Source organism: Polistes canadensis, unplaced genomic scaffold, assembly GCF_001313835.1.
Source record: "Polistes canadensis isolate GaletaPanama2010 unplaced genomic scaffold, ASM131383v1 scaffold_366, whole genome shotgun sequence".
In the NCBI taxonomy this organism is placed as follows: domain Eukaryota; kingdom Metazoa; phylum Arthropoda; class Insecta; order Hymenoptera; family Vespidae; genus Polistes; species Polistes canadensis.
The window spans coordinates 35,195-49,279 of record NW_014569913.1 but is presented as its reverse complement, the minus strand read 5'-3'; the positions used below and the strand labels follow the sequence as shown (position 1 = coordinate 49,279).

Genomic DNA, 14,085 nt, shown 5'->3' with positions numbered 1-14,085 from the left:
TCTCTCTCTCTCTCTCTCTCTCTCTCTCTCTCTCTCTCTCTCTCTCTCTCTCTCTCTGATAATTTGAATGCAATTTACTCGGCAAAGAGAGAACCTATTCAATGAAATGAAATACTGATTGAATTTATGCTAGCACACATGTGCTCGCTTGTTTCTCTTTGAATGTATGTGTTTGTATGTGCGCGCGTGTATATGATCGATCGATTTTTTTCTGATGAAAAATGCACTCAACCACATTCGTATATACATATCAAGTTAAATCCGACTCATTGAATGTTTTTTCCTCCCCCACCAACCCCCCCCCACCTATCTTTCTACCTCATTCTCTCTCTCTCTTTCTTTATTTCTTTTTTTTTTATCACTTACATATAACAAATCAAAGACCGATACGTCATCGATAACTCAGAGAGCTTACCATAGCTATTGTTGAAAGCCTTCGAAATATCAAGTCCCATAAGATAATACCAAATGGGATAAGATGAAAAAATGTGATCATTTATTTTTCTTAATCCTCTCACTGATGATTTCAACTTTCTTTTTCTTTTTTTTTTCTCTCTCTCTCTCCTTGTCCCCCCTTGTGCACTAACCAAACACTCTAACGCGAAAAATATATTTATTAAGATTGTTTTCCAACCACAAATTTGTTATTTTTTTGTTTTATATTATATAAATTTGATATTTATTTATTGTATTTTGTATATGTTATTTTTGAATGAAGTAAAATTAAAAGTAAAAATTATTGAAAAAAAAAAAAGAATAAATAAATAAATTATGAAAAATGTTTCTACGATTTGTTATATGAAAACAACAATATATGATACAAAGGGGAATAAGTTAAAAAAAAAATATATAGAAGAATAAATGAAAGAAACGATTTGACCGGTTAAAATCCTAAAGCAATACTAAATGAAAAAGAAAAATCGTTGAATCATTGTGAAACGTGTTATGAATATTCACGATCAACCTTCACCGTTGTTTGTTGTTTTAAACTGCATCGTTAATCGAGTCGCATGAGCGAGTCGTCGATCGAATTTCTTTATGACGGGATCTAGAATTAACAATTACTATTATATATTGTCCATATGTATAAGAGTACATGTATGAATAACTATGCGAAATAATTAATTTCTTTCTTTTTGTTTTGTTCGCGTAATTTGAATAACCGATTTAAACGAGGGAATAGTTTTCGTGTTACAAAATAATCGACGAGACAAACACGGGTGGTGTATGTTTTCATCGCTTTCATCATCATTGTTTCTTTTTTTTTTTTATTTTCTTGTATTTACTTATATTGTTTTACGAGATTTTCGTGTTCCTAACGCGACACACACGATACTCAATGAATTACGAAACAATATAAATATGTGTATTTCATATAAATAAATATAAATTTCAAGTGCTAATGCATTCGTATAAACTTTTTCTATATCAACGAAAACACTTTTCTGTTTATTATTTGATATATCCGATGAAAAGATAAAAAACAATCCCCTTTTCTTATTTCCGAAAAAGAAAGGAAGAAAAAAAATGTTTACCACTCGAAATAAATCTTCAAATGCATTGAAAAAAAATATCTTTTCTCGAAAATTAGTTTTCGAGAGATAGAAGAACAATTTTATAAAATAAATAAAATTAAAAACTGTTGAAATATACCTATGATGTTCCTTTTTTCGATTAAGCAATCCTTCCTCAAGAAAAGTAGCAATACTCTTTCAAATTTACTCGCGTATGCATGAACTATTTATACATACATACATACACATTTTTTGAGCAATGTGTTCATTTTTTTTATACTTAGAAATACCTGATCATCGGTTTTACGTAACATCCGTCGTTGTTTACGTTCCCAAACAAAGAAAGTTTCAAATTTCAATGAGATCCTATACACACACACAGATTTAAGTTACAGGAAAAATTCGAAATAAAACGTTTAGTGAAAACCGATCCATCGTTCTTATCTACGGCCGTGTAGAAACTAACATAAGCTTTTCTTCTTCTTCTTCTTCCTCTTTTCTTTTCTTTATTCATCCGCTCAGCGACTTACCAACACACAAACTTAAAACCACATTCGTATCATCACCAATTATATATATATATACAATTACTTGCATACATATCAAGATAGAAAAAGATCGTGCAAACGGACACATATTCTCTTGTTCGTTAGAAGAGTGGATCATTACGAATTTCTTAATACACGAGTTGAGCCGACTGATAAGAGAACTGCAATCGTTGCAAGACGACACGATGGATGATGACAACGATAGTCAAGTAAAGTTAAGTCAAGTCAAGCCGAGCCTGTTGCTAACTTTCAACAACGTTTATTATAACTTCATCGATTTTCATCTTTTATTTTCCTTTATCTTTCATAACGTCGCCATGACTACTTATTAATATTATTCTTCATTTGTTTGTTCATGTTCTTTTAAGAAAACTTTTACTCCCACTTTCGTTTTAATATTTGACAAAGAAATAACGCATAATATGATGGCTAACAATAATTGAGATTATTTTTCTGTTTTGTTTTATTGTCTCTTCAAGAGTTTTTCTTTTCTTCTTCATCGTTTCTTTAGCACCAAAATACTTTTACAGTGATGTAATATACTTGTGAAAGACCTTAAAGGACTAAACAAGAAGTCGTAAAATTCTACTTGTAGGGTCTAGTTCTGTTAACCCACCACGTATTCCCATAAAGGACCTTTTTATTAGGTTTCTCTATTTCTTTTTTTCTTTCTTTCTGTTTTATAAATACAAAGAGATAGTAACAAAGAAAGAACAGAGTTCGGTATGGTGTTGGAAATCAATCGTATCTCTTTATCTAAACAGAGATTATCCAAATCCCCTTTCAACCATATTGTATTTCCTAGAATTTCTTTAAAATCACATAGAATAAATTTTAAATATTATTTCAAACTTTATAAGAGTTTACAGATTTAGAAATTACAAATAATTTTTTCTTTTATAATTGATTTATATTGTTAAATAATTTGTTCTTATATGTTAGAGATACATACATAAATGCAGTATCATTTTTTTTCGAGCGTATGGCACACGAAACCTCAAAGATAAGATATATTTCTGCGGTAAAACAAGTACTTCCTTGAATTATTTTTAATAAATGCAAGAATTATCTAATTTAATGTAATCTGCTTTCAAAGCGCATTAAATTTTCAATTACGTTTGCAAATTTCTATTTAGAATTTTGTAATATCTCGATAGTTTCCTTCCTTATCAACCTATCGATATATCACTACAAAAAAAAAAACCAAAACAACTCGTAAAATTACGTGGCACATAAAAGTATGAAATGACTTAGCACTTACAGATTGTTATCAATGTTACGTTACAAAAGTTGTAATATAAAAAAGCATTTATTAATGCTCATAACTCTTTGAGATATACAACTTAGTATTTAGAAAATTTTTAATGATAATATTAAACTATGCAATAACTATTTTTAATTAACATTGTTCGAATATACATACTTATAGATACGTATTAGGAATGTGTGACGAGACTTTAAGCATAATATAAAAAACAAGTTGAGAAAGTTATACTAAAAATTATATTACAAGTTATTAAACAAGACGATTGTTTGAAAAATTACCTAACAAAAAAGAAATTTGATTAAAAACTTTAGTAAGTTTCATTTAATAAATTTTCAAATCAAAAACAAATACAATATGCTCAACTATAATATCAGCAAGAAAGCAAGATTAAAAATAAAATTAAAAAATATTCATGCGATATCAAAGTCGAATAATGGTCAACATGAAATCTAATATCTTTCTTTTATGTTCATTACTTCTTCTATTATATTTATTATTTAAAAATTTGAATAAACGGGACTAACAAAAGATATCATTGTTAAAGAACAACAAGTTTTCAATCGATATTTACAACAAAAAAAATAAGGTTATTATATAAATATATAACAAAATAATTATTGTCAATGAAAAAAAAAAAAAGAAGAAATAAATTTCTATAAGCATGGGGGTTTTCGCGCAAGTAGTTACGCGACTGTGAAAACAAGCGCAAGCGCAACGGGTGATGCGCATGCGCCTAAAGATCTCGCGTGAGGATACCGAATGGTGATTGGTTGAACGAGTGTTCACCTCGAAGTTAATCGAGAATCGCAGCGATGTGCGGTTTGCACATTTCACCTTGCTAGAACGTAAGAGGCATCAAATTAGTGAGTGTTCAACAACTAGAGAGTGTTTCCCAGAATAGTTCTACGATTTTATTCGATTAGATTGTTCGAATTATAATAAATATTTCATCGTTCGCTTGGCATCGCATTTATTATTTGAATATATCGAAATGTAAGTATTATACAATGAAATTATTTGATGTTGAATTCTCAGCCATCTTTACCGGTATACGCGCGACGAGGACTTTATCTCTTTTGATATTAAAACATGCATTTGAATAATTCATTATAATCGTTAAATGGTTTCATTATTACTCATAAATATACTTTGTAAATTCAGTGTTAACGCGGATCGATCGAGCATCAACGACGCAACAGACGAACAATGCGACTGCGTCGTTGAAAACTTTTGTATCTGCAATATCTCATCGCGAAAATCATATCTCATGCTTCTATCTTTTATATCTTTGTATTTATTACAGATCTAAAAAGCAAAAGTCATTTTATTAATTTGGATCGATAAGCATATATTTTTATATAAGATAAATGTTAAACTTAGTCTAACTGATGGAAATACTTAACAAGAGACTTATTTCCAATAATTTTGATAATCATAAGTATTAGTGAAGGACGTTTTTGTTTTCCTTTTATTGTTTAGGGTTTTTTCATTTTTTTTTTCCTATTATATTGTCATGCAAATCGATTCTTAATCTTTTCTTTCATTTTTGTTGCCAAGGTTGTACACATTAGATATTTAAACAAAAAAAAATCAGTCTTATTTTATATTATTTATCCCACATTTAGGAAATTCGTATATTTCTATTTTCTTTTCTTATTGCTTATTCTAAAATTTGAAATTACGTGTATACTCATATATATAAACCCTATATTAAATAAATATATTTTTATATATTTATATTACTTCTTAATTACAGATTTTTTTAGATAAAAAAATGATTGATGATTGGGATAATGATAATAACTATCAAGAACCTGTTAACATGACTACGGTTAGTAAATTTGATCATAGACCAATATTAAAACCGTAATATAAATGTACATACAATGTATTATATATTAATTAATAAACTTATTCTTTAATAGTATGAGTCTGATGGTGGTCGAAGTTATGGAAGGGGACGTGGCTTTATAATGCATAATGACAATGGTAATAAGACTTCCAATTTTGATGATGTAAGAAATGGTAGAGATGGTGGCAGCAGAGGTGGTAACAATCGAAATGGTGGTGGTGGTGGTGGTAGATATGGAAAAGGATCTAATGGTGGATATGGAAAAGGTTCTAATGGAGGATACAGAAATGATAATAATAAAGAAGAGAACTGTTATGGAAATAATAACAGGGATGATTCTTGTGATTATGATGGCAACAGCGACACCAATGACAATGATAACAGATATGACAAAGAAAGAAAAGGAGGTGGTAGAAATAATAGAAATATGGATAATGATAGAAGAGATGACAGAAATGGTTATCGTAACAGAGGAGGAGGTAGTAGTGGTGGTGGTGGTGGTCGAGGTAGAAAGAGAGGAGATGATTCTAATAATGAAGATGGAGATGGGCAAGAAAAGCCAAAGGTAGAATTCTACATACCGCCTGATATAGATACAGATGAGAAATCTTTGTTTGAAAATGGTGTTCAACAAGGGATTAATTTTGAAAAGTATGATGATATTGAGGTATGCGTAAGCGGAGAGAATGCACCATCACATATAGAATCTTTTGAGGAAGCTGGACTACGACCATATGTTCTAAGTAATATTAGAAAATCAAAATATATAAAACCGACACCTGTGCAGAAATATGCATTGCCTATTATAATGAGCGGTCGAGATTTGATGGCTTGTGCACAAACAGGTTCAGGAAAAACTGCAGCCTTTGTAGTTCCAATTATAAATACTCTTTTAGAATCACCCAGAGAAAATGTGCATTCAGGTTGTGCGCCACAAGTTATAATAATATCACCAACGCGAGAATTAACCATACAAATCTACGAGCAAGTTCTGAAATTCTCAGCTGGTACAATTTTAAAAACTGTCATTGCATATGGTGGTACTTCGGTTATACATCAAGGAAACAGAATAAATGCTGGTTGTGATATCATAGTTGCTACACCAGGAAGATTAATAGATTTTATCCAAAGAAAACGTATTACGCTATCATCCATACGTTTTCTCGTTTTGGATGAAGCTGATCGAATGCTAGATATGGGCTTTTTACCTGATGTTGAGAAAATAATTGATAACGAAAATATGGTTCCCGTAGGAGAAAGGCAAACACTTATGTTTTCTGCCACATTTCCAGACGAGGTACAACTATTGGCTTCACGATTCTTAAGTAATTATCTATTCTTAGTAGTAGGTATAGTAGGTGGCGCGTGTACGGATGTAGAACAAAATTTCTATGAAGTTACGAAATATAAAAAACTAGGAATGTTAAAAGAAGTTATTGATAAAGAGATTGCAAATGGTAGACAACAGGGTACTTTGGTTTTCGTTGAAATGAAAAGAACAGCCGACTTTATCGCCGCTTTCTTATCAGAAAACAATTTTCCTACAACGAGTATTCACGGGGACAGATTGCAACGTGAAAGGGAAGAAGCCTTGCGAGATTTTCGCAGTGGCCGAATGTCTATATTAGTTGGTACAGCAGTTGCGGGACGTGGTTTAGACATACGAAATGTTTCTCACGTTATAAATTATGATTTGCCACAAGGAATCGATGAATACGTTCACAGAATTGGTCGTACTGGTCGTGTGGGTAATCGTGGAAAGGCAACATCTTTCTTTGATCCAGAAGTTGATAATCCATTGGTCTTTGATCTGGTCAAAATTTTGAAACAAGCAGATCAACCGATACCCGATTGGTTGTTGAGTGCAAGTGACAAAAATAGATCTTATACATCTGATATGTCCACATTTGGTGCAGAAGATATTCGTAATGTAAGTATAAATCATTGTACATTGCTTTTTAGTTATAACAATTATACGATTTTTTCATTAATTATATAATCAAATTAATTACAGTTCGGAGAAGAGGATAACGGAGTGCCGTACGATAAATCAGCGTATAACACTGTAGAGCCAGAGGAATCGTGGTAGAAAAGAAAGAAACAATACTGTTATACTTTAAAGAAGGATCTGACCAAAGTGTTTTGTATAAAGTAAGTTCTTTCAGAAAAAAATTTAACTTAACGGGATGCGCACCTACGTACTATTATTTAAGAGAGCCCTTAAAAATTATAAATTTTATTTTCGTAAAATCACATGACTTTTTGTTTTATTTTTTTATGTTAATATTAAGTTATGTTAATATTAAGAAATATTATTTCAATGGTAATTGAACGACTGTCATTTAAGTTCCTTTAAATAACATAATTCGTATTATTAGGAGGTAGACTCTTTAACATTGAAGAGATTTAAGAATTTAGGGATAAGTAAGAACGTGTTATCATTTTTTTTCCTATTTTGTCAATTATTTTATAGAATGATGGAAAAAAAACAAAACGAGATATATGCATTCCAAGAAAAATTTTGCGAAATGCATAATTATTACTACCATAGTAATTATCGTACAAATGTTAGATTTAAGAGACGATTGTTGCGTAGAAAAAAGAAACTTATTATAAAAACGTTAGTTTTGTTTTAAGTGAAATTGCGTTATCTTTATATAGTTTTTATACGTTTTTTTTTATAATAAAGTTATATAAAATAGATGAAGAATTTATCGTTCAAAAAGAACAAATTTTCCTTCGATTCTATACTTCCTAATATATATATATACATATGAAAGGTGTGTGCGTACAACGTAGATGATGATGATGACGATGATGATCATATCATAATATTAATATTAATAATAATAATAATATAACAATAAAATTAGTTAGAAAAGAAAATATTTGTAAAAAAACACCATAATCTGTTCTACTTACCGTCGTTCATTGCCATATCCATTAAATGCAAATCTTCGTCATTGAGAAGAGAGGAAAGAAAACCATCAGTGGTTTGATTTATCGAGTCTGACGTTGGTGCATGATAATACATTATGTCACTGGGTTCAGATTTATAAGCAGCATTACTTTCCGCCCCCATTGGCTCGCTACTGTTCGTTAGATTCATCGAAGTTGCAACGGCTGATCCAAGATTCGACGAACCACCTAAAACAATGAACAGTTTAGTTCAGATAAAAAGAAATCATTTAAAACGAATCATCTTATTTATAGATTGAGAAACTATCTTTTTTGTTTTGATATTTCTCTTTTTTAAATTAAAATAGTTAATCATTTTTTGTTTTTAAATATATACTCACCTACATTATGGTAGGGACCCGTCGAGTTAAGATCACCAACCGGTGGTGCCAGAGTGGCATTGTGAAGCAAAACATTACGTTGTGCCTCGTAATGACTATGACTTATAGTATGTCCAGGGTGGTATCCAGGATGCGATGGATGCGCAAAATGATCTGGAGCACCGGGAAGAGATAATAATGATGCCAAATCCTGCCACCGTTGCTCCATGCTCATTGCACGCACGAATGGCATGCGGCCCTGAGAAAACACAAATGGTACTATTAGAATTTATAAAATATATTATTAATTCTTACTTACTTACTTATATATATATATATTTATTTATTTATTTATAATAGTATAATAATACTCTGTTCGTTAATTTATATACGTGCAATATATGCACACTGTTGCTTCTAATACAAAAAACTAGAAACTCTTTCCTTTAGTAAGTCGTTTAAAAGAAGCATAGTTAATTGGTACGTTTATCGTACAGTAATTAACGTTTATTTTCCGTTAAATAATAGATCTAAAATTTAAACGGTGATAGCAGAAAATAGTAGTCGATACGTGCAAATTTTCGGGGCCGTCTCATTAACATTATGGTTAAAAAAAAGTAGTAACAAACGACGCTTAAGCTTTCTTGTTTTCTTTCTAGTTTAATACTCGTATAAAACTAAAACTAATAATAATCATTTGTAATATATTATAACAGGTATTTATTTTAATTTTTATAGTTCATTGGTATCTTACACATACACACACACACACATTCGTCGCAGTAAAATAAAAATTAAAAACATGTATTATATATATACACGTATAATATAAGTTCTTTTTCGAAGGCATCGTTAGTTAGATTTTTGTGAAATTTCATTCTTAACATAAGCGAAAAGCGTGTCACGTTTGGCATGGTATTATTGTCGAACGTATGATACATCCAGCGATTATATGCCTGGTAAGGAATCTAAGGCCATCGTACCTGTCAAATGTCAAGCAGATAAGACGCATGGATTTCTACGACGGTAGAAACCCCGCTGGTTGATCATCGTGTAGGCGTTGGTCACACGATGGAAGGGAACGTTAAGGTAAAGGATATTAATAGTGATACTAAATTGTATGCGTACATATACATACATCTTTTTATAATGTACGTGTGTTCCAAGTATACACCCCCCTCCTCTTCACCCCACTTTCCTTCTTTTCTTTTTCTTTTTTTTCTCCTTCAGGAGGAGGAGGAGGAGGAGGTGGTACGTCAATCACGATTTTACGTCACCCGTTACGAAGAAATATGATCCCGATTTTTGTCACGAGGGTGAAATAAAAGATATTATAAAAATAATAATAATTAATTATAATATTTAGATTAATTTTTTTTTATCACGAGATTATAACACCTATTAGAAAATCTACGATCTTAGACAAATGATAGAAACACGTTAAACGTAAGAAGATTTAATTGATCTGAAATATCTGAACCGATCCATATTCCGACAAAGTAGAAATTTGTTAGCAAGAAATAAGAGTTCAGGATTTAATTTTACGATGCGATATCCTTAAATGAGAGGAAGGTATTGAGAATTGGTGGTTTGAAAAAAAGAAAAAAGAAGAGAAACAAATGGTCAGTAGTTGGGCCCATGTTCGGGGTCCATGAACGTGGCCGACGGTACTTAATGCACTCAGGTATTGTCGCTAATGTGCGAAGAAGTACAAGAAGAAAAAGAAGATGAATAGGGAAGAAGCTATGCTTTGCTTTCTTGCTTGCTTGCTTGCTTGCATCTTCTCTCTCTTGGTGCACACCGGTTGTTGTTGGATCGTTGTTGTACGGGTGCATCAATCAGTCGTCGTCGGTGCAATCTGTCGAGTGCGACGCCTTTAAAGCGATTCTCGCTTGTCAGCGCATCTGCCGCGAATCTCTCGTTTCTCGTTTGGTGTTTCTCGTATCTTCTTCGTGTAAGCCGCGAAATGTAGGACGAGAGAAAGAAGAAGAAGAAGAAGACACGTTTGTTCCATGCCGACTGACTATTCCGATTTGTCCTATACATTTCTAATAATTTTTTTTACCTATGCGACCTGATTATATCTGATTTTATACAAAACTATCTAAATAAATCCTAGATAAATGTGATTTTTCAGATAGGTAAAAAAGAAGTGCCGAATAATATTTATGCATCTATTCTTCTTCTTGATTACTTTTACCGTGCTTGTAAGAAAATTCTCTGTGTGTGTGTGTGGTTTTTTTTAGCACCACAGCACTTACATTTAATTTCATATTATTATATACTCGTATACGGATAATAATATTTATTATACGAGTTTAATGAAAAAAAAAAGAAAAAAGATAAGAAAAGAAACACTTAGAACAGGATGAATGAGAGATCTTACACAAATGCACACTTATATGACTTTTTTTGTTGCTACTGTTGTTTCCTATCTATCTATCTATCTTTCTATCATTCTCTCTGTAATGATAACAGAAGTTGACTATTAATTTATACTTGTCAATCTTTGTAATATCGTAAGAATTACATAGTTCTATGAGTAATCGAGGAACTCTATAAATCTCGTAACGTTTTCTCTTAATAATTTAACAACTCGAACGGATTCGACGGATACGGGACGGCATCTTACCGGTGTCAGTCTTTGGATTTATAAATAAAAAAAAGAAGGAAAGAAAAAGATCATTGCGGTAGAGAAAGAGAAGTTAGTTGGTTGAGGGACGAAGATCGAACGCATACCTCCTCGGTTTGCTACTGGTGGTACTTTTATGATTTATGTTGCGGCGTAATATATACTGCCGTGTTGTGTAGTTGTAGTAGTAGTCATGTGTACTTACATGCACGATATCGTTTCGTAGAGAAGAGACGTACGCGATCTCGTCAGCGAGAAAATCTGCAAAGCCGCGAGGAAAGATATCTTCTCTTCTCTTCTTATGAGCAGATGTTTGAAATGCGTACAACTGTCGAGAGAACCGACCCAACTGAGTTTACTTCCTCGAGTTCTACTCTTTCTAATTTTGTTCTTCTTCTTTATTATTATTATTATTATTTATTTTATTAAATAATAATATCTGAAACGCGTGTCAAGTTATTCCGTACAGATAAATCTCACGTTAAACGCTTAACATTGACAAATGTGTTCCCCTTTTCTTATTTAATTTCATCTATTTTTGTTATCCTAAATGTTTATCATACTTTTGTGTTATTTTTCTTCTTTTTTTATTTATTATTTAATTATTTTTGCAAATATTATTTCAACCACGTGTCAAATTATTCGTACAGATAAATCTCACATTGACAAATGTTAACTTTCAAAAATGTGTTCCCCTCCCCACCCCTCTTTTTTCCTTATTTAATTTCGTTTATTTTTCTTATCCTAAATGTTTATCATACTTTTGTGTTTAGGTTACAATCATAGGGTTTGTAGTATACATCCTATCGGAGTTTCTTCGAGGATGATCAATCGACCGTCTTGACACCTGCCATCATCCTTTAACCTGGCATCTACAACAACGAGAACGAATATGACGAAGACAACGAGAAGGATAACTACGACCAGGACGACTATGGGTGTTCTTCGATCGAGTCCACCTTTCACCTTAGAACACACTATGTCCACCGTGTTTTCATACGTGACTGCCGGTCAAAGCTCGTTTCCGTTCACAAAGTTGTGAATGAAAATATTGATGAAACCAAATGCGAGACAGTGGTGCTGGTGCTGTTACTGCTGCTGTTGCTGCTGCTTGTCGCATTATTCCCCTTCGCGTTCCATACCATAAGGAATAGCACAAATATTTTTATGCTTACCACCACCATCACCACCACCACCATTTCAACTCATCTCTCTTTTCTTTTCTTCTTTTCTTTGGGAGATAAACGACAGCACGCGCGTTTCTATTTTTTTTTTATTAAATATTTTATATTACATATATATATATATATTAAATATAAAAACCACGTACTACCATCTATTACCATCATCATTTTCTCTATAGAGTTTAGATGGGAACGCGGAGACACGGCGAGTTTTCTTTCTTTTAATTCGCTCGCGACCTCAATGATAGCTCGAGTAACAGCAACAGCAATAGCAACAGCAGTAGCAAAATACACCGACGGTGAATTCGTTTCGCACATCCTAGACGTCCCGCGTACCAAACGCGCATTATGCATTTCACAGTGCATAAGTCCTGCAGCTGCCTCGGAATCCCGTCGCGTTTCTCGACTCTTCGTGAAAATTGCTCGACAGACACACAGAGATGAGAAAGACAAAGACAAAGAGAGAGAATTCATAGTCTTGGGATCTAAAAACTAAAGTATGTTCATTCGTTATTTTATCGTACGAACTAATAGAAAAGAAAAATGAATAAAAAATAAACACAGAATCAAACAAAGATGGTGGGAGGGGGTGGGTGGGTGGTAAGAAAGAAAAATTGTTATTCTTTCCAACCAATGATCGTTAATATATACTCAGCGAGTAATATTTTGTATCGACAACTCTAGCGCCAATTGGAATAATTTAGAAATATTTCGAACAAATGAAAATAAGTTAAGCATTGTTTCCCAAGGTAAAGTCAGTCAGTCAGTTTTCCCAGTAGAAATAATCGATAATAGTTAAGTGTGTCGGGTTAAGGTATGAGCTAAAGAGTTTCGAGTTATCGACAAAACGTTAAGCAATTAAATGTTGCACGACTTAACGATACAACCACATATATATTATATAGAACACTTAATACATATACTAACGGGCTCGGAAAGCTCATGAACATTATTACTCATGGATAGTATATACTATCTCATGGCTAATGGGCCACGATATTAATTATGATTCATTTAGATAGTCATCGGATTAATGCACGCTCACATGGGTTACTTCAGAGACGAGCTCAAACCAAGACGACCACCGAGTATCGTTACTACAAGTGCATCCTAATGTCCGAGCCCTCTTCTCTTCTCTTCCTTCTTCCACTTCCTCTTTTCTTTTTTTTTCTTTATTTATTTATTTCTTTCTTTTTATTTCTCTCTCTCTGTCTCTTTTATTTTCATATTACGTATCTCATTTTCTCTTATTAATTTTGTCCCAGGACTCTAAAGCTCTTTTACTCTCTCACGTACTCTTCGTATTTCTATTTCTTTAACCCTTATCCATTTCTCTTCTTCTTATTCTTCGTTATAAGAGTCTCTCTCTCTCTCTTTCTCTCTCTTTGTTCTCTTTTTTGTTTTCTTATTTCATTCATCCGATTTTTCTCTTCACTCCAATCCCCTAACTCAAATGTTGTCCGTAAATATTATAAGAAGTTGAAGAATATTTCGAGGGCCCTGCTACGAAACTGAAGGTTCTAAGCAAATATCCAAGTACTATGGTAAATAAAACGCGCTACCGTCCCACAGGTATAGCAAATCTTTGAATTGTCCGTATAGGAGATAGAATATGCGAAGGATAGATACCATTAACCATCATATTATAGAGTGGCTAAAGGTCGGTACAGTGCTTTTAGATTTCTTCGTTCGAAAGACAAGGTTTAAAATATTGTTTTCCTTACTGTTCATAAGTTTTTTTTTTATTGTTAAACATTGCTGTTAACGTTTACGTTTCAATATTTACCGAAACTTTTCAAAGAAATTGCAA

At 32.3% G+C, this 14,085-nt stretch overlaps 2 protein-coding genes across 3 annotated transcripts in view; one reads left to right on the top strand and one right to left on the bottom strand.

The window, feature by feature from the left end:
- The window catches only part of LOC106792005 (segmentation protein cap'n'collar), a 59,887-nt gene that overhangs the window by 15,729 nt on the left and 30,073 nt on the right, over nucleotides 1-14,085 (bottom strand). Inside the window, exons 5-6 of the mRNA XM_014758092.1 lie at nucleotides 8,481-8,718; nucleotides 8,104-8,328 (exon numbers count right to left, since the gene is read on the bottom strand). Coding sequence (XP_014613578.1) covers nucleotides 8,104-8,328; nucleotides 8,481-8,718 — 463 coding nt within the window. The remainder of the gene's footprint in view (nucleotides 1-8,103; nucleotides 8,329-8,480; nucleotides 8,719-14,085) is intronic.
- LOC106792007 (ATP-dependent RNA helicase vasa) lies at nucleotides 4,098-13,473 on the top strand. 2 transcript variants are annotated; one of them, XR_001382254.1, is made up of 5 exons: nucleotides 4,098-4,322; nucleotides 5,086-5,160; nucleotides 5,255-7,111; nucleotides 7,196-7,332; nucleotides 11,865-13,473. XR_001382254.1 is itself a non-coding variant. In XM_014758094.1 (4 exons), exons 2-4 carry the CDS (start codon nucleotides 5,104-5,106, stop codon nucleotides 7,268-7,270), a joined length of 1,989 nt encoding a protein of 662 aa, XP_014613580.1. In that variant the 5' UTR covers nucleotides 4,098-4,322; nucleotides 5,086-5,103; the 3' UTR covers nucleotides 7,271-7,885. The 2 variants fall into 2 exon arrangements, 1 of the variants encoding a protein (XP_014613580.1); XM_014758094.1 differs by lacking the exon at nucleotides 11,865-13,473 and having other exon boundaries at nucleotides 7,196-7,885.